Raw genomic sequence first — 21,601 nt, 5'->3', positions numbered from 1 at the left:
ACATTAGGAAAAAGAAGACTTTTTTCCTCACTTTATTTCTATATAAAGTTTCTATATATAGATATGATACAATGTTACATGATTGTAAACAACAATAAAACAACTCCCTTTCTGATCCTGACAGTGAAACAGATAATTTTCATTATTATAAAAACAAAACACATACCTGTATTCATGAAAAGTTCTAACCCCTCAACGGGACAATGCTAACGGACTTGTTTGTCGGCAGCTAACTAGCATTAGCACGCGCTAACACACGCTCCTGCCTCGCAGCTAACTGCTAGTGCTTGCTAACTAATATGAGCAAGTAAACACCTGAAATGTGACATCACACTTGTGGGCATTTGGTCCCAAAAACGTTTGTACCAGCAACAGAATGGTAAAAAAAAAAAAAATCAACAGAAATTACACAAGGACTATTTGGAGTTGCTGAGTGCCTTTCAATCAGAAAACTGACACATACGTACAACATTCATATTCACATACTCACCACGGAAGCCCCCCCAATTAGAAAATTGTTATAAAAAATATATATACATACACACACGCACACAGCTGGGCATTTTACGAAAAGACTAAAATAGACGTTTACATAGCTGGGGGAAAAATGGGCTTCCGACTATGCTAAATCTGACTATTTTTTTAAGTTTCACATTGATCGCCTACAAAATGGGCGTCCGTCACATAGGCGGTGTGCCCAGCTCTGTGTGTGTGTGCATATATTTTTCAATTAATTTTGGCACTGACTTCCAAGTGTTAGCTGATAACGCACTAGATTATAGCTAAAATCCAAGGTAGCACAAACAACAATACTAGCGTGGCTGGATAGCATCTGTATGCTAATGTAGCTATGACGATATATATATATATATATATATATATATATATATATATATATATATATATATATATATATATATATATTAATGAGAGAGAGAGAGAGACAGAGCGAGAGAGTGCGAGAGAGAGAGAGAGCGAGAGTGAGAGAGAGCGAGAGGGAGCGAGATAGGCGGTGTGATGGTGTGGTTACCATGATGACAGAGGAAAAAAGCATATAATGTTGATAGACCATGGCGACAGAGGGGGATGCCATGGTTATCATGGTGGCAGTCACGGTGGTAGGAGGGTAATGACATTACATTATTACTATGATAGAGGGGTGGTGGCATGGTCACCACGGTGTCAGAGGAAATGGCGGTAGTTATTGTTGATTGGTTGATCAGAGGTCGTCGTCCATGCTGCTCCCCCTGCTGCTGCAGCGAGACGCTCCACATGACAACATGGGGTCGGCACCGCCCACCGGTGACATCAGACCGCCGTCCTCCATCAAGATGTCTCCGAAGTCGTCCAGCGCCGCCAGCCCCGTGTCATTCATCAGGTCCGTGGAGAAGGTGTCGCCGCCGCCTTGAAGCTCGTTCAGCTCCGCCAAGCCCAGCGTGTCCGACGACGGCGTTACAACGGAGAGGAAGGCCTGTGGGTCGGTGGGGGTGCCATCACCGCAAGAAAAAGGAACGCCATGGAGGCTTGCCTGAAGCTCCAACTCCTGAAAACGAAAAACTCGTGATAGATGGGTTGGCATGACAGGGTGTTTTCAATAGTAGGCGGGGGAAGACGTTTGTGATTGACAGGTGTGTTGTGGAGGGTGGGCGAGACCGACGTGTGATTGACAGGTGAGTGCCACTGACCTGTATGCGCAGCATCAGGGTTCTGTTGGTGTTTTCCAGTCTCTTGTGTCTTTCTTCCATGTCACGAGCTCGGTGTTGTTCTTTTTGAAGTCTTCGGATGTAATCCACCGATGCCTTCAGGATGCTTCCTTTGTTCCACCTGGCGTCCCTGTCCAATCACAAGGCCTCGTTAGCGCACTCGACTTTACGAACAGTGACCAATGAGAGGGTGGACGTGATTACTGACGGGTCGGGCGTCTTAGGGACGAGCGCACCCAGTTCTTTGATGCGGTCGTTGATGTTGAAGCGTCGTCGCCTCTCAACTGGAAACCAAAAAGCAGCTCTTAATCTGGTTAATTAAGTTGTCAATTAGCTTGTTAATTAAGGACTTACTCAGGTTGTGATTGTCCTTCTTCTGTCGCTCCTTCATCAGCGCTTTCGTATCCACATCTGCAATGTCATCATCATTGTCATTATCGTCATTGTTTATGTGTACACTTTGTGCTTTTAATTAGGGCTGGGCTATATGGCCTAAAAATAAATTCTGAGTTTAAAAAAAAAAAAAAATAAAATTAAAATCTGATTTTTTGCACACGCAAATGACTGTGACATTTTGTTTTTTTTTGCCCTTTTAGAATTCGCATTAACTCCTTGTGAGGATACAGTGCATTGCAAAAGTATTCACCCCCGTGGCCTTTTACCTAATATTTTACATTACAACCTCTAATTTAAATTATATTCAAATCAGAATTGTATTTGATGGATCTACGCAAAATAGTTTTTAAAAATAAAAAACTGAAAATTGCCATGTGCATATGTATTCACCCCCTTTGTTATGAAGGCCCTGAAATGCTCTGGTTCAACCAATTACCTTCAAAAGTCACATAAATAGTGAAACAAAGTCCACCTGTGTGCAATCTAAGTGTCACATGACCTGTCAGTATACATACACCTCATCTGAAAGGCCCCAGAGGTTGCAACATCTAATGAAATTGCACCGCTAACCAAACACCACTATGAAGACCAAAGAACCCTCCAAACAAGTCAGAGACAAAGTTGTTGAGGAATACAAGTCTGGGTTGGGTCACAAAAAAATATCCACATCTTTGATGATCCCCAGGAGCACCATCAAATCCATCATGAAAATGGTCCAAGTCGAGGGAAGGGTGGATGGTGGTAAATACAGGGATATTCTTGAGCAAAACCTGTATCAGTCTGTCAGTGATTTGAGTCTAGGACGGAGGTTAAACCTTCCAGCAGGAAAGGAAAAGGTGGCTCTACAATGATGTTTTCTATTATTTTGTCTTATTTATTGTTTTCTTCACAATAAAAAACATATCACATCTTCAAAGCTGTGGGCATGTTCTGTAAATTAAAAGACGCAAACCCTCAAACAAGCCATTTTAATTCCAGGCTGTGAGGCAACAAAACACGAAAAAGTTCACTTTTTCAAGGCACTGTAAGTGGTTTGGAAAATGGATGGATGGATGATGTCAACTTTCATAGAAATATAATTTATAAATAAGTTTTCTTTGATTTGTTTTTTTTCAAGCAGATAGATGTTTCCTGAAAAAAACAATACCACTTTATACGAACAGGATACACACATTTCTACTTGCATTATTTCCTTCTGAGAAGTGATTTGTTGCGGTTTGGAGAATGTTCTATCTTGACGTTCACTGAACAGGAAGTAAGAAGTGATGACAATGTCAAATTCATGCCTAAGGATGTAGTTGTGCTGACCAATCAAAGTGAAGAGAGAACACAGTCTCTCTACCAGTCAGGTGATGGGGAGGGTCTTAACTCGGTCAACAGCCAGTGCCCACCCACGGACATGCTCTGCCCACCCAAAGAAAACTGGATATAGTTCTGATGGCAGAACCCAAAATGAAAAAAAAAACCTTGCCACCTGCATGTCCATACTGTTTGGTTATGGTTGTGTGCCGCGATTTGCGCAATAATTTTCATTAGCGAGTTAATGGCGTTTTCATTGTGCATTAGCCATGAGCTAACTACGTTCGGGAAATAAAAGTACTGTGATTTATGTTCGAATGTTCACTATGTGCAATTCTTTTTTTTTTGTTTGTTTTACAGTTAACTTCAAGTGGAGTGTAATAAACGGCTTGAAACCAGCAACATTGGACTCTTTGAGGGATGATTCGCTATCTGCCAAATTGTACTCAGTCTGCTCAGGGAGGGCAGACTACTTATGTTATGTTTTGCACGTTCTATAACGTACTTCTGGAACATTTGAGGTCCTTAAAGTCGCGCTTTGCGATTGGTGTTTTATTTATCTTTTTCATTTTTTTCTATCTTGCATTCCTGTGTGTCAGGAACAGTTACTGGAACAGTTTATGCACTTTTCAATCGTGACACTTAAACAATTTCCAATGGCACTTAAGTTAAAACTTTGGAAACACATATGCCTCAGTTTTTGAAATATATATTTTAAAAAATATTTAAGTATTGCAATGCGTATCGAATTGCAACCCGAGTATAAGGATCCATATCGGATCGGGACAAATGTGTATCGTCCCTAGCCCTAATAAATACTTTATACAGTATATACACATTTATTCACTATTAGCTTTTACATTACATGCCATATTCATGACCTATGTGACTGCATTTCATGTCATCCATTGTTGATATTGACAATACATTTCCACCGTCACTGTCAAGCAAATATCATCATTTAATTGATAATGACTCAACATAACGTTGCTTTGAGTGTGTGTGCGTGCGTGTGTCTACTCTTCTCTCGTCCGCTCCCAGCTAGTCGAATGCCTCGTCAAATTGTTAACAAAATAATTCACATTACTCATTTTCGAGGGAAGTGCGAGAAATGCATCACAACCTGTCGCTCTTTAAACTGGCGGTATAACAGGCGGTCAGCGAGGTGCTTGGCCAGATTGGACGCCATGGTAGTTTTAAAAAGTTCCATATGACACTTCGTGCGTCATTTTTTTCAACAAAGAGTGGAGGTGCAGCTAGCACACTGATTGAAAAATCAAATAGCATTTGCAACCCGTTTTACGTCATCCCGCTCTTGTAACCATGGAAACACTATAGCGCTTCAACCTACTGTTCAGCTCTCGCTTGACGGTGAGCAGGTCGGCCGGGCAGCTGTTGCTAACGGCGACAGTGGGTGTGGCCTTCCCGCCGCTCTCCCCGTAGATGTCCGGCATGTTTCCCGCCGCCACTGGCAGCTGCAACAACCCATCAGAGCACAGAGTCAACCACTAACAGATGAACCCGCTCAGGTGCGTAACGTGGCTTCCGTGAACATCTACTGACACAAATATGAAGCCTAACAGCAGAGAGCGTAAAAACTTGCAGAGTTTTTAATTGTGAGTGTACGTGTGTATGTGAGGCGGTGGGGGCGGGGGTTGTCAACAGTGCTCAGAGGAACACATTAAGAAAAAGAGGGCAACCATGCTAAAAAATTAAATACACCACCATAAATCACTTTGATGAGTCACTACATACTGTATAATTGATAAGCAACATATGCTCAGATAGGCACCACCTAATGAAATAAATAAGCTGTGTGAAAGCATACGTGGTAAAAGACGCAAAAATGCATTTCAAAGGCAGCCAAAAAGTCGGTTGGCTCATGCCCCCCACTGTCTCCCTTGTTCCGCCAGCTCTGCCTAACAGTGTGGTTGGCTGACATGCAAACGCTAGCAAGCAAAACCAAACCGGGGAGCTGCAGGGTGAAGTGACAAGACGACAAAACGCGTTCATTCGCTCTCTTGACTTTTTCTATACTTTGACACATTTTAAAGCAACATCGCGTCAATTTAAGTTTTCAATGATTATGGCGGCGCCATGTGGACAAAATCAGTGCTTTGTTTTGAGTGAAGTCAACCACATTTCCCATCAGTGTACTGTCGTAAAATCCTGAGCTCTCGCTCGAGTGCAGTTGGACTGAATTGTATTGTAGTGAATCTAATTGTGTCCAAACAATATAATATAACAATGTTTGTCCTTTGTAATTAATGGGGAAAGGGGAAGTGACATGCCGTAAAGCAGTCAGCACTTTTGTACGTTTTTTTTGTGTGTGTGTGTGGCAGGGTTTGTGGTTTCCTTCTCAAAGTTGCCTAGTGCTAGTAAAAGCTATACAGACCGCCTCAGGCCATGACAAAGGTACCATTCAACTGGTTGTAAGTCAATGCTTCATCAGAAGAATTATGAAAATATTTTATTAAAGGGCCTTTGCAGTGTCAAAAACAAACATCCTCTGGACTCCCTAATACTGTATCAAAACACTTTTTCAAGAAATTCCACCTAGTTGTCGAATTATAGGCTCCAATAGGAAGGTCACTGACAGCCTAGGATGAAGCGAGCAGATTTTGGTGGGCATGGCCAAGACGCAGCCGAGGCGTGGCCAAGGCATGCCTGCTCCACGTGCTTGTTTACACGCTTGAGTTTTTCACATCCGCAACTTAAAGAAATATTGACACGTGCTTTTGTGCTCATCAGTAGGTGATCACCAAATGCCACGTTTATGTACAAAATATTATAATAGGTATTATTACAGTATTGTCTGGTTAATGACAGTTATCAAATCTATTTCTAAATTAGGTGCCAAATCAAAAACTTTTTTTTTGTGTGTGTGTGTTCAACTATACTCCAGTCACACTTCAGTCTCCACAAATATCCTGGACAAGGATATATCAATATTCTGTAGTAGCGCAACTCATGTAGTATGTATAAGTATTGTGTTGTTACTTGTACGTATGTTAGCATCTGGTGACCGTCTCTGGTCAACTACGTCATCACATCGAAGCTAGCTTGTGTTGCCGATGCGAGAGTTGACAGAAATGGCTCAACACAGTGAACGCACGCAGTACGTGCATTTCAGTACGATGTTGAATCCGACCCATATGGTGAGTCACCAGAAGAAGAAGTGACCTGACGGCTACAGCAGGGTGTATCAGAATGGTTTAGTTGTCAATTGTGTTTGGTTGTTTGGGTGAATACAACATTAGCTAGTCACAGCGCTAATCCCGCGTAGCTGGCAGTGCTGCTTATTACAAGTGAGGTAATCACTGTAAATTGTACCCGAATCAAGTGCACCCACTTGTAATATAAAACTAACTGCTCTATGCAAACTATGGAAATGGCAAATTTCACTGCGTCTTATCCATGTGGCCTATTCAGTACTGGGTAATCTCATCTCATCTCATCTCATCTGCCTTGTGCTTTTTGATAGGTGCCTCTGTGGGAAGTGCGCCACTATGCCAACAGAAGCGGAGAATATTTGCTGTCGGGAAATTTCCATGGTATATCATTCCACTACGATTCTGAATACCAATTTGATATTTGTATCACACCTCAATATTATACTTCACATTCAAAAATACCATAAGGTCATGAGAAGACTTCATGAAGTTGAAGGAGAGTTGCAGTGCATGGTTGACCAACCAGGATTGGACCCTGTCTGCCTGAGTGTGCATATTTACAGAGCAGATTACGGGCCACTGCACTACAGAACAATTCACCGGTAAGATATGTTTTGAGAAGGATTTTAATTTACAGTCTTATGAATAAACAACAAAATTGTGAGGGAAAAAAAAAATCGTATATTAGTAACAGAAATGAGTGAAATTAAAATGAATCATGCGATAACCACACTGAGTCATTTCAGGTATCTGGCATATCGTTCTATTGTGAGCTGGTGCTGGCGACTCCTTGAGCGTCTTTGGGCACATTCAATTTATAAATAAACCTCAAAAACAAGCCTTGCGGCTCGGATGGAGGGAGATGAAAAAGGTGTTTGTTGTCCTTTGTGCACTCCGGTACAGAGCAGCTCACGACGGGCTTTTCTGGCTTCCATGTTGTGTCCTGTATGCGACTCAATTGTATGTCGGCTGAGGGCGGAGTTCGCGCTGAGTGAGGGACGTACTACCAAAAAGGGGCGGGTCAGTGTGTAGTTAGTGACGTATATAATTGCAGGCTGCTGAAACGGCCCGTTTGTCAGTGCTGATTGAGCTATGTTGATACAAACGGCCATAGGAAAGGGAAACGTGGATAGTTGCTCTCCCAACTTTGGGCACTTATAGTCAGGTTGGGGGAATGCATATTTATGACTAAAAACCTTAACAAAAAGTGATTTTCGTATTAGCGGCCCTTTAAGGTCTAATACTGACGCGGAGTTGCTTTAAAAGAAATCAAACTTTCCATGTGTAAACAATTCCCCGATGCCTTATCATATCTGTAGCATGCTCTTATCAAACTGCCCCAAGGATCCAGAGTCACACACACACATTTAGGCATGTTTATATTTATAAGAGGTTAATGCTACTCTCTCACTTAAAGCGATCACCCAGAGTGACTCAATTCCATTATCACTGGTAGATGCAGCATTTCATCACCCAGCCACCAAAACACACCTCTCAATTACTACAGCAGTGTAGGCCAAAGGCAAATACTGCGCACCACTATTTTGGCACCTTAGCCAACAGGGAAACTAGGGGCGAGGTGGTCATTATATCAATTATTATTGTAAATTGGGGTGGTCATTATGTAACTAGCCACACTCTTTGGTAATAGTGCGGCAGATTTACGGAAGGGCACGCTCACAGACACATTTACAGAAATAGGCAGGTAACAGGCACTCCAGACACACAACTATTTGTACACAAACATTAAAAAGACAGTTTTCCTTTATGTACACCCTTCAAATCATGTTTTAGCTACAACCTTCTTGGAACTAAGCTAGCACCTGTCGACGCAAATTGCTAACTTCAGAAAATCAATAGCCAACAGCAAACATGCCACTAATCATCAGGTAAAGTAATGGAAAATTTCACTTCAGGTTTGAAATAATAAACTTCCCCCTCTTTGTTTTGTGTGTCAAAGTTCAAATGAGAGTTACTGCTAAGTTGAGATAAAATAAGGTCTTCTTGATACGTTTAAGAACAAAAACATTACCTCTGCTTTAAGTCTCCTCTTATCATGCTCCTGCAGGAAAACTAAAATCCTCATCGCTTTGCACCAACACACGCATGCACGAACACACACACACACTCACTGGGCTAGCGCGTACACACACGCACGCACACTCAGGCAAATCAGTTGCACTGCTTCTGTCTGTGCTCTTTAGCAACTGTTAAAAAATGAGGAAGCGTCCCTTAAGAAGAAAACCCCAAAACTTCCCTCAGCAGCCTTATTACCACATGCACACTCGCACAAACACATGCACAAATGCCCAGGAAGAGGAAGGAGTCAGATCTGTGTAAGCAACACAAAAGAAGCCTCCGGGCAGGAATACGCTGCCTCATCAATTTTTTTTCTGCTTCGCACTCAGAATTACACACACACACACACACACACACACACTCACGCACAAAGCTCTCTTCTGATACACACACATTTTTAGCACTCTCTGACCTGCTCACAGACACTCTGAAATCACACTCGCTCTCACACACACATACATTCTCAGGTAGACAAACACACTCAGTCGCACACACACACAGACTAACATACACTCTCACACAGACTCTTACACACACACTCTCACACGCACATACTGTCAACCACACGCATGGTAGGCCTGCACGATGTGCCTTTTGAGCATCGCGATAGGACGTGCGACGTTTTAACTTTTTTTTTTTTTTCTTCGAACAATTCATAAAAGCAGCAAGCGACTCTGTGCTCTTACACAGCCTGTCTCGCTCACCCCCTCCTTCCTGCCAATCAGTCGGCGGCCCCCCCCCCGCCCCCCACTCTCACTGCGACTGCCGTCCGCCGTGAAAACACGCATGGAGGAGACGACAGCGGCACAAGCGGCAGTGGATTTCGTCCCCGAAAGAAAGTCAGCATCCAAAATATGAAAGTATTTCGGCTATAGAAAGGAAGATTCAGAAGATCAAAACATCCTTTGCAAACAGTGCCCCGCCGTTGTTGCTGCAATCGCCGTCACAAGCCCCTGTATGAGCAGTTCAAACTAAGAAGTGGGACCCGAGGTGAAACTTCATCTACTCGAAAAAAAAACCCAATTACAGAAGCCTTTGCCAGCATAACTCCTCATGATAAGAAGTCCAAACAGCACCGACAAATCACGGATGCAATATGTTTTACAGACCGTTTTAGTTATTCTTATATTTTTATGAACAACTCAGGGGACTAATGCACCTGCTCTTTAAGTTTTAATATTTTTCTTCCAATTTGTTTACAACTTTGCTGCAGTTTCACAACGTTTTTCTTTTTTTTATCTTAATGTTATATTTTTGTAAACAACTCAGGCGCTCGTCCACCAGCTTTTTAATATTTTATAGTTTAGTTTAAAGATGTTTGTAACTCTGCTGCTGCGTTTAGAGGTTTTTTATTTTCTTCTATTGTTTTTAAATGACTCAAGGGTCTAGTGCACCTGCTCTTTTTATTTTTGGGTTTAAAATATGTTTAATATTTTGCTGCTGTTTACATTGAAGTGTGAAGTACAACGTTAAATGATCAATTATGTTACCGAGACATGACCGCTCTGATCCCTTTATACACAGCAATCATCATTCACAGATAAACCCCCTTAGTCTCGATTAAACGATATTATATGAATACAATGATGTCACGGTGAGTTAACCAAATTATTCCCAAACAAATCTAGTCAAGTCATCTGGTGAAAATTCTATTTTTAACATTGCAATATATATCAGAAACCCCCCAAAAATCACAATGTCATTTTTTTCCAACATCATGCAGCCCTAACGCATAGTCACACATTCTATCACTCTCACACATACTCAAACACTCTCAGGCAAACATACACTCACAGTTTAACACATTCGCATACTCTCTCTCCCTCACACACACACACGCGCACGCACACACAGAACGTAAGGGAGGAGGGGGCGGAGCATTACCGTTGTGGCAAGTTGCTGCCGTGAGTCGAGCAGCGTCAGGAAGTCGTCACTGAGGCTGGACTCTAGGCTGATGATGTCATCAATGACCGTCTCCTCCATCTCAACGGACCAATCAGAAAGCACCCTTTTAACCTTGAGTCTGGACTTCTCAGTCAACAGATTGATAAAGTTGGACATGAAACACACACACACACACACATACTCTTCATACACACACCATTAGCCAAATTGGTAGCGACGCATACGGTTATATTTTAATAGAAAGTCATTTAGTGGAAAAATATCAAGATTAGAAATGTTGATCCAGTACTAGTAGTACAAATTGAAATCTTAACATAATGGATTGAGTTAGTTTCTGTTGAGATAGACAACAGAAAAACAGGACCAACTGTAAAATGGACAAATCGTAAAATGGCGAAGGTGGTGAATGTTGATTTTTCGTCAGGGTTCAAACGGTCGCAAAGACGCTTGCCATACGTTTGCCAACAACTTGAACGGTCGCAAACAGTTTTTCTTGTCGCAAAGAAATTTCAAACATGTTTGAAACCTTGAACAAACCCTGAAGAAAAATCAACATTCGGGCCGTGCGCAAACATTCGCAAACGTTTGCCACTCAGTGCGATACGTTGCTTAAATTTCGGAAAATGCCAAATGAAGTCTATTTAAAGTAATTAAACATCATACAAAAAAAACAAAGCATGAAAGAAATTTACACCATCCATTTACTATTCTTATCTTTTGGCCACTCAAACAACTATTGGCCTGAAAGTGAACAATGCATCGCCGGAACAGCACAGAGGCATTTCGCCGAAAAACACGATAACAACTGCAAAGAGCAGTTAATGGAACAAGCAACAACGCAGTACAACGGCTGACTGGCAACTTGAACTCTTCAAATGACGTCACTCAAACGAAGATTACCGGAGATTGACGAACATTTGCATTTTCGTTGTTAAAAGCGTGTTGCTATGGGTCTAATTTTGAATCTGGGTTGGTTGCGTCATAAAAACAAATGAAAGTATGCTTAAAATAGTTTTAACTGTTAGTATTACTCAAAAGATGGATGGCCAAGTTTACTTCACACTTGGTCTTTAGGGCTCATTTAATGAACAAAGACAACAATCTTAAAATGCTTTACAGATGACTATCGTCCTGCAAATTTCACCTATCATCATTCAATGTGGCCAAAATGGCTTAAAACTAGAAAAAAAAAAAAAACATAGTCTCTACTATATACTCTCTTTTTACCACACATTTGCAAACAAAATGTCAATTTTCAATCATTTCAAGGAGTCAAGGTGTATTTCAAGTCTTTTGCATTACTTATTATCCATTTTGCAAATTGTGCCAACTTTTGAGCACTAACACGTCAACACAAATGCACACGCTCCACTCCGCATTACCTCCGCTTTGGGGCTGCCGAGAGCATGCCGGGTGCTGGGGGAGGAGTCCGATGACAGTCCGGGAGTGTTGCGATTGGCAGGTTTGACGGCGGAGGAGAGGTACTGTCGAACCTGCTGCTTCTGGGCCTGCTGGATGTGGTACCGGGTTGGGTTTTCCAGGTGGGTCTGCACCTGAGGGGTGGCAGGAGGTCAGCACGCTCTACATGTGCTCACAACATATAATGGTAGAAACACATTCACAAGCACGTTGATCTTTTATGGTCACAATAAAGTCTCCAGTTTGGGAATGACTTTATTTCCTTCTCAATAACATGCAAAATAAATGTAATGACGTTAAAGAAGTCAAAAGTGTACTTTACAGTGGCTACGTTTTACATGGACAAAACTTTATTTAATCCGATCAGAGAACGGATTCAAATTATGCTATTATGATCCGTTAATTATGTTGAGTACTGTTTTCATAGACACTTCGATTATTGATCCGATAAGGAGTTGCGGGTTCATTCATCACATTTTCAATCTGAACAAATTATTTTGACTTGCGCAGATTGACCAAATATACCGGAAATAGTAGTAGAAGAAGAAGAGGAAGCCGTAGCAACTTCCATGACAACAAAATATCGCTCCGTCCATTTCATTATTGAACGTTAGCGTATTTCCCTATGCGTGCTGTTACGTCCAGTTAACACTTCCTAATGGAGCTGCAAATGTACCAGTTCAGTCTTGCTTCAGTCAGAATATTCCGAATGGGGTGTGTACATGATGTATTTTTATCGCGATCGGGCTTTCAATCCAATACATGTGTCCACGTAAATGTAGCCAATAATATGTTCTATGCGCGCCTACTCGTCTAAACACTGCATTCTGATTAATATTACGTTTGAGGCATATGAATTAAGAAGCAGATCAGGGCTCAGGTAACAAACAAAAAAATCTTTGTCACACGTTTTCAGAATTTGGTCATGTAACGTTCACAAGCTGAGCTGAGGGAAGGACCGAGTGAGAGACAGTGGGAGCAGGTAGAGACGTCATAGTTGTAACTAAAGAATGCGCTGTCGGTGTGTGTAATGTTTGACGAGTTTTCCGTCTCGTGAGACCATAAGATGAGTATCTGACATGTTTCATCTTTTTTGCCTCGCAAGGTTAAAAGAAAAAAAAAAAAAATACGGTGCTGCCGTTGTGATCCGCACACCTGCGTGTGCAAATGTGTGGCTGATAAATTTGAGTGTGTGTGCTAATAGACGACCTGTCGTGTGTGAGCAACCACAGCATTCTGATGTGTGCCGCGCATGTAAAATAAAATGAAAAAGTTGACTTACGATTTACGCGTCTCTGATGTTTGCACACAGGCGCTACTGAATGGTGACTAGGGGTGGGCGATATAGGCAAAAAAAAAAAAAACTCGATATTTTTTCAAAAAACTCGATAACGATAATTTGACGATATTCTAGAAAAAATATTCAAAATCTGCACTTGATTCACAGACCGAATGTGGATGGACAGCGTTTGTGAACAACACCTCTTTTAAATGACTAAAAATAACTTCTGCGAAACATAATGATATTCTACGACAATATTTAACAATAAAAAACTAAAAATTATGTATAGACTTACATTGATTTTGGGAATATTTATGTCATTTAAATGTCTCTGCTGTTATTCCATAATGATATGACATTTTGAGCTGCAGTAAGTTTCTTGCGTACCACTGCCAACTACTAGAAGAATCAGAATGAGAAAAAGGTGTTAACTACAGCAACCAGAATGAGAAAAAATGTATTTGATACGTGACGAGTGACGAAGTGTCACCAAGCGAGAGAGGTCGTCTTGACAACACACATTCTCATACATTGGCCAACGTATTCAGAATAAAGTTGAATAACAAGACTGCAATTTCCCGAAAAGTGCATTTTCCCACTTATTTGTCGCTGTGATATGTAGACTTGTGACTTTATTCATGTTTGGGTGTGTGCTGGCGTCACACTAATAAACCGCCGTAGTTTGTGCAACATGCCTCGGGTATACAGGCTAGTTATGAATGATGCGGACTACAAGCGAGTAAACTGAATGTTAACCGATCATCCAGGCTGTCACGTTTGACTTGCTCGCTAAAGTACTGAGTATGTGTGTGTGTGTGTGTGTGCGCGCATGAGTGCGTGCGTTTATATTTGTTGGTTCAACTCGGCGACTGTTTTCTGGGTGTGTGTGTTTAACCTTTTGTTTAGCGTGCTTGCGCGGTCGCCAAGTTTTCCTCGTCATCCGTACGGCTCGTGGTGCAACAGAATTGCTCTTCACGGTGACCGTTTTGGCACATCTAACAATGTTATCCCCACCGACGTCAGTCTTGTCGACTCCAAACCATATCCAGACTACGGATGACGTGGACTCGCGCCTCGCTCTGAATCCCCGCTCGACACTTCTCCATGGAATGAGGAGGAAACAGCTCTGCTGCAGTGCCTTTGCGGCCGTCGGCTGACTTGCTTTTCGAGGCAGTATTAATACTCGATAATGTCAAATTACACATCGTGAAAGCAAGATTGATAATGATATCGATAATGATATGTATCGCCCACCTCTAATGGTGACCAAACAAAACATATCCTCCAGTCAATGAATGAGGTGCTGCTGCTGCTGCTGCTGCTGCTTAATGCACGCTGCTGGTTTTTTAAATCAGAAAATGTTACGCCATACAGTATAAAAACATACAATCTTAACCTATACTTAAGCATGTGTGATGTGACCGACTTGAGATTGCAAAGTTTTATTTTTTGCAGGCTATGTACATTCTATTTAATTATCGAGTTCAGTTTTTAAGAAGTGCAGTCCACCTGTTTACATATCAATTGTATTATGTTTCATGCAGCACGAAAGGTTGGATATGTTGAAGTGGTAAAACCACAGATTTGTTCGCATTGTTATAATCTATACTTTAGTTTAATTTCTTACTAATGTATACTCAGAGCTGGGCATTTTACTAAAAATTGAGCGTCTGTTATTCGTCATCTGTCTGCAGCACGGGTACCCTTCCGTCATCCGCCTTTTTTTTCCGGGGGGAAATAGTACCCGTCTGTCGGCCTCTAATTTTAAACGGCCGTCTGTCGGCATGCCCAACTAAACTTTCACGAGCACCCCCCCCCCCCCCGCCTTGCACTCCCCCCTTTCCCAAATGTATCTAAAACATATACGTTGAATCCGAAAGTAATAATCTTATGAATTTTTGCAAACCTGGTGGTGGCGACGTCACATAAAATTGGACTGAGACATCCCGGGGAGAAACTATTCGTACCTTCAGCACCTCTACTGGGACCTGTGCCGCAGGTCCGCAGGGGGACGCGCTGACGCAGACGGGGGATGACGGCGAGGCAGCGGGCAACCGCAGGAGCTGCTGCTGCGCCTCCTTTTGCTCCTCCTCAAGAGCCTGCTGACGCATCAGATCCTGACGCAGCAGGACCCTGTGGGAAAGAGCGGCGTCACTATCGGACTCCGCGGTCATGACCGGGCCAAGAGAGAAGCCAGAGGCTTACCTGGAAGACATAGCCACTGGCACGGATGAAGAGGAGGACAAGGAGGAGGAAGAGGAGGCGCTTGCTGAAGCACTGAGGAGACATCATGACACAAATGTCTTATTTTATGTGCAAAGCATTATAACTGTAATAATATTACAATGTCTTACTTTTTACCATACCGTGGGCAAGCACTCCAGAAAATGGATGAATAAACACACTGAATAAGCATATACTTATGGATGGATGAATGGATGGATGTCCCCCTTGAAAGGGGAAGTCAACCCAAACATATTTTTTTCATGAATATGTTCTATGCAGGCCCACTAGTTGAAATAAGGCATTCTGATTAATACTGTGTTTGTGGAATATGAGTTAAGCATCAAAATCCAACGTTTTTTTCAGCCATCTCAGGGGATGGCTATTTTGTCACTTCTGTCGACTGAAAATGACATCACAGATGCTCAGGGCTCAGATAACGATCAATCATGGCTCAGCTTCAGAAAACAGGTGATTGGTCGTTACCTGAGCCCGAGCAACTGCAATGTCATTTTTGACAAACTGGCCACCCCATAGATGGCTAAAATGGGGGGGACTAACTCTTATTCCACAAATGCAATATTTATCAGAATGACTTGTTTCAACTAGTGAGCTTGTATAGAACATATTTTTGAAAAAAATATGTTTGGGTTGACTTCCGCTTTAAGGATGGAATATGTAAACATATAACGCGTCATCACGTCGCGACATGCTGTAGAGACACAGGTCCAGGCGTCGGTAGCGTTTACCTGCTGCGGATGGGCTGACTCTTGATCTGGTAGAAGGTGTCGCAGTCTGATGGCAGCAGGGCGTCCACCTCAATGTCTGCGACGATGCCAGACTCCACCCTGAGCGCACAGACACAACTGACCAATCGGAAGCCTCTCGGTTGACGCCGGAATCCTCCCCAACAAGGTTTCATTCTTTCTTCTTTTAAAACGGTATTATCTATAGTTAATTATCTAATCATTCAATAAAATCATTATTATTATTTACAAAAACAAGAAATAATATAACCTTACTTACAATAAATAAATCAAACAATCATTTAATGAGATAATGAATAAAATTTTAAATAAAAAAATGAAAAAAAAAAACATTTTCATTGCCCAATTTTAGGGTGGAAAAGCAATAAAATTGAAGCAGTGGCTAATACAGAGAGTCTTGATCATGAAAATGCTTGGAGGGCCGGATTCAAGACCAGAGTGGGCCGTATGTGGCATGTGGGCCATACTTTGCCCACGCTAGTTTATCCTATGGTCAGACATACACGCATGCTGTCTTGGATGACAATATGTGTTTATTCATCTTCTTCTTCGGTCCTGCCCCCTCCGAACCCCACACCACCAAAAATTATTACCCCCACCCCCTCCCCAAAAAGCTGATGAATGAGTGTGTATTTCAGCTGAGTCACTTCCTACAATTCACCACAAAGACCTCCTCCTCCCTCCCACCAAAAGTTTCCATGAAACTAACATTGCTGTGTCGGGACAGTAGGAAATTATCGTCTTAAGAATCTTGTCATTTTCCTTGTAGACACTGTTTCTTTGTGTGTAAGTCTTTTGAAAGAAGGTATTGGGGCCATTTTAGTTGTGTTGTGTTACTTTGTTGGTCATTAAAAAAAAAACTTTTCCCTTTGTGACCCCTTCTGAACAGGTCAACATCCAATGAATGCACAGTGTGCAGAACCCTTAATAAAAACAAGTATCGGAAAATCAGCTTTGTCATTTCAAAGTAATAACAGAGTTACACACCATCTGAACAGGACTCGAGACATGCGCATTGTAAATCATTCTGCACAGGAACGAACTCATGACTTTATGAAATTAAAAAATGTCAGCATTAAATATCTCTGGGCTACAGTTGTGGGGCAGATTACTTTTTTACTTGCCTGTATATAGCTGATATAGCTGGTCGTGTATAGTATAATTAATGCATAGTGGATAAGGTCCAGGCCAGCCCGCAAATAGCGAAAATCCATGCCCATGTTGGGGGGGGGCGTGTTTGGGGGGGGGGGGGGGGGAACAAATTCAATTTCTATGCCAGCGGAATGTAGTGACATGAAGAACAATTAAATACCCTTCCACTCTTTTGATCTGCCATGACATTTTTTTCTAATGTAAAATATGTGGCTTTGCTCACGGATGAAAATGAGCTGACACTGTGGTGCACATCTTAATTTCTTCCTAATTACTGCGATAAACTAAAGAAAAAAAAACAGAAACACAGCCAACAAGTTCTGCCTTTGTGTGTGTGTGTGTTACTCCTACCCGCCGAAAGCAAAGAGGGGTCAGGAATATTCCGACCTTCGCTTCATCATCATCGTTAGTCAGTAGCGGGATTAGTTATCAGTTATCAATATTTGAGTATTTTTCTGACAACTTCAAATCTAAATTTGAAACCAAATATCTACATTTTCAACTCCTTAGTTTGGCAAAATAGACTTGTTAATGTTTTTAACCTCTGCAAATGATGACACATTGCATGACAATACATAAACAGATAGAGGTAGAGTCGACCACAGTTGAGATCTTGCTTGATTGAGAGTTTGGAGTCTGAACAAGTTGGAAAGAACAGGGACAGCAACAACACGGAGGAAAATAAACCAGGAAGCCTTACAACAAGAGCAACAGATTTGGATAATCAAGATTTTGCCCATCCAAGGCTTTGCTTAAGAAAATGATTTCATAGTGGCGAATGTGTTGTGTTTTGTGACAGCCTAAAAGCTACCAGTTTGTGGGGTTAAAATATTTCTCTCTGTAATCTGAAAAACACATGAAAGTAAAGTGGATTTATTTTTTATTTTTTTGCTAACAGAGCATTTTTTGTTACCTAGTTCACGGTTACGCTATGGGAACATGTTTCTACTGTATAATATAAAAGTCTAGTCTAACCACGCTCCAAACAAAAACATGCAACATGATAGAGTATTAGACGGTATTTTTTCCTCTACATTTCGGAGTCTGAACTTTTTGTTTTTTTACTTAAAAAGAGGTATTTTGCTATTTTCCTTCTTTTTCTTTGGACGGAACCGTCACGCCTGAGGAAGAGCAACCTATCAGAGACAGAAGGTGTGCCCAACCAGATGTCAATCATTTGCAGTACAGTACATATATGGTCATAGGCACAACTACAGCCTTACATTGACCTGTTAGCTTGGGCTTCAAGAGCTTTGCTGAAACTATTTTATATTCACCTCTGGAAAACAAAAAAAACATGCCTTATTTGCTAAAAGAGGGCATAAAAATAGCAAACAGAATCAGAGCAAACTCAGACACCATTTAGTGTTACACTAAGTTTTAGTTTCAACTTGTGACTCTTAGTGCCTATCACAATAACACAATTATCAAAATCGCATGTTTGAGAATCACACTTGTGTATGTCAGTGAGGTCGCTGCCTTGGCCAGAGACTGGGGACTGGGCCCTAGTGGGGTGCTAGTGAATTGAAACGGCAAATATCCCCTGCAAATTAAGTGCTGGGGGTGAATCGGCGCTTCTGCTTCCATGTCAGTCTCAAGTATTTGTAATTTCAATTAACTACAGAGACTGAGTACTTTTACAGTTTGAACACCGTTGTCGTTCGGTGTTATCAATTTGACATTACAGCACCCACTTAAGTTCCGTTACTATTTTTTTTTTCTTTTTGTAAACCGAACTCCGCCCATGAGTGAAACCAAACGATTTAAACTTAATTAAATCAATGCTAAGCCAGTTTAGACGGACATGTTTGAAAAGTTATTAAAAAGTTGCCTGATATTTGATTTTTAACACTTTACTTTGGCGCCCAAATTGTGACGACATACACAGTTTTAAATACTCTTAATTTTTCCATTACACACTGAAATCAGGCTAACCGTAAATCCGTCCACACCTGAAACGACTTCAACTTAACATACTCCTGGGCCAGTTTAGAGAGACATAAACAGCCCAGTTTTGAGATGCCTGTTATTTCACCTTTGAGACTTTATTTCAGCGCCGAAATGATGACGCCATACACACATTTTGGAGCCATGTTCACGCCGTAAAAACGAAACATTCTGAATAAGATTTGCCAATCAATGTGGCTTCTAGGTGCTCCTGAGCAGCCAATAGAAGACAAACTAAAGCCAGCGGAACAAATAACGGTGACTGACCGAAGCACGTTGAGACTTTCAGCCGAGTCCAGGATGACAAACACGGTCTGCGGCTCGAGCGCAGTCCGGCCCTGGCCTCCGCTCGATTCCCAGTCGGGACTGACGGAGGACATTGCGCCAGCGGTACCGAAGGTACGGAGCTTCCAGGTCGATCGAAATGAACACGGAGGAAATAAGACTGATTTCCCAGCAGCCACCGCACCGACGCACACACGTACACACAGATGCAGCTGCGAGCGTAGATATAAAGAAAACAGATCGATCGCCTTCGTTTTGCTTCTACTATTATTTTCAGAAAATACAAAGAGATAAATGACAATGGTCGTGAGAACAAGTGGTAAAGATGATAATCAAAAATATGAATCGTGTGACATGTTTGCAGGTAGAACTTTAAATGAGAAAGCTCAAATCAGAGTTCTAGTTTTCTAGCTCTACGCTTAAAAGGCTTGGAGTACGGGAATTGCAGATCGCCGTCTAACCAATAGCATCGCAGTGTCAGACCCTGCTTGGCGTCCATCTTGTTTGTTTTCGTCCTTCGTGTGGACAGAGTGGGCGTTTCGGGGAAAATCCGGGTTGACGTCAAACCAATCGGCTGATCTATATGGACAGCTCAAGTGACCAATCAGTAAATCGGGCAGCGGTGGGGCCGGTCGGATTGGCGGGGCGGGCGGGTTTAAATCTCATTTTTATTTTTTATTTTAATTTTAAACAACAGTCATGGCTTTTATCACAGAAAAAGACAAAATGTAAATAGGAACTAGTGTACAATACAAAGTAAAGTTTCATGAAACAAAATAAATAACAAATAATAGTAATAAAAAGAAAAAATAATAATAATAAATTAAAATTGCTAGGCTTTTCACATAACATGTGTTTGTCAATTTTAAGATGTCATCAATGCTGGACAACCCGGCCCACCCCCTCCAAGGGCACCCTAACAGCACTCCACAGTTCCTTCAGTGACAGACTGTTACACCCTCACTGTGCAAAGGAGAGATTACGCCGCTCCTTCTTGCCTGCTGCTGTCAGACTCTTTAACAAGAACATTGTGTAGTCTCTACAAACTGGTGGACATTAGTGCAATTGTGCAGTCCTGCACCTGATCTTATATCGTGCAATACTCAACATTCCCCACTACTGTTAGTCTAGTTTTATTTTTATCCAATGCTGTTCCTTACATTTCACTGCAGCACTGCAGCACTGTCACTTACTTAGAGTATTTTTCCTCTGTACTATGTACAGGCTAAAATGAGTGTTCCTCATACTTTTTATGTGAATGTATGTTGGTGTGTATATACACGTGTATATACACATAGTTACTGCGCATATTTACATAGGTTTGATCCTGAATGTTTGCCGTTAATGTTATACATTAATGGCTACATTATGCCGCCGTCCCAGTGTGACCTATATCTTTGCTGCTGTAACACTGAAAATTTCCCCACTGTGGGATCAATAAAGGCCTTCTTATCTTATGTTATCTTATGTTATCTTATGTTATCTTATATTATCTTATCTTATACAAACAAGATTAATAGCATTTCTACTTTTCATAAGTCTCTGGGTCTTCGAAAAAGAAACAAACTCGTTATGAAAATAGAAGAAATTTGGTTTTCACCTTCAAAATTTTACATTTGTGTAGATAAGTATAGTATTGACTAAATATTCATTAATTTTATCTTTTAAAACAATACCAAAGGAAACGTCTTCTATAGAAAATTATCTTGATTGAAAAACGTTCGGATGAAGCCAATCATGTATATCAGTCCTTAACGTCTGTGACCACATACAATTAAAAAACAAAAGTACAGTCGTTTCCATTTCACCACAAAAAACACAGTTACTTGTTGTTTCTATACCAAATCGTTGTTTAACAAAGTCATTGGATGGATACACCCCCATTCATAACTTTAAAATGTAATTCCTTGGCTTTGGGAATTTGAAGTATTTAGTTCTTAACTGGTAAATGGTGTTTTTCGGGATTAATTG

General features: G+C 41.4%; 1 protein-coding gene and 1 long non-coding RNA gene across 3 annotated transcripts in view; one reads left to right on the top strand and one right to left on the bottom strand.

Moving 5' to 3' along the window:
- Positions 1-17: 17 nt before the first annotated feature.
- On the bottom strand, positions 18-20,156 carry tfe3a (transcription factor binding to IGHM enhancer 3a). 2 transcript variants are annotated; one of them, XM_086034069.1, is made up of 11 exons: positions 19,613-20,156; positions 16,229-16,327; positions 15,462-15,533; positions 15,224-15,389; positions 11,938-12,108; positions 10,535-10,678; positions 4,750-4,873; positions 2,058-2,114; positions 1,912-1,987; positions 1,686-1,833; positions 18-1,543 (listed from the first exon to the last, which is right to left on the bottom strand). In XM_086034069.1, the coding sequence occupies exons 1-11, from the start codon at positions 19,723-19,725 to the stop codon at positions 1,220-1,222; spliced, it is 1,494 nt and encodes a 497-aa protein (XP_085890195.1). In that variant the 5' UTR covers positions 19,726-20,156; the 3' UTR covers positions 18-1,219. The 2 variants fall into 2 exon arrangements, with proteins under 2 accessions (XP_085890195.1, XP_085890205.1); XM_086034079.1 differs by having other exon boundaries at positions 10,535-10,633; positions 19,613-20,155.
- The window catches only part of LOC147153661 (uncharacterized), a 5,723-nt gene continuing 3,591 nt past the window's right edge, over positions 19,470-21,601 (top strand). The window contains exon 1 of the long non-coding RNA XR_015087230.1: positions 19,470-19,744. This is a non-coding gene — a long non-coding RNA (uncharacterized LOC147153661). The remainder of the gene's footprint in view (positions 19,745-21,601) is intronic.

The sequence above is a fragment of the Filicampus tigris genome, chromosome 1 (genome assembly GCF_054856515.1).
Source record: "Filicampus tigris isolate MCC_2025a chromosome 1, RoL_Ftig_1.0, whole genome shotgun sequence".
NCBI classification, from domain to species: Eukaryota; Metazoa; Chordata; class Actinopteri; order Syngnathiformes; family Syngnathidae; genus Filicampus; species Filicampus tigris.
This window is presented reverse-complemented; position numbering and strand designations above follow the sequence as displayed.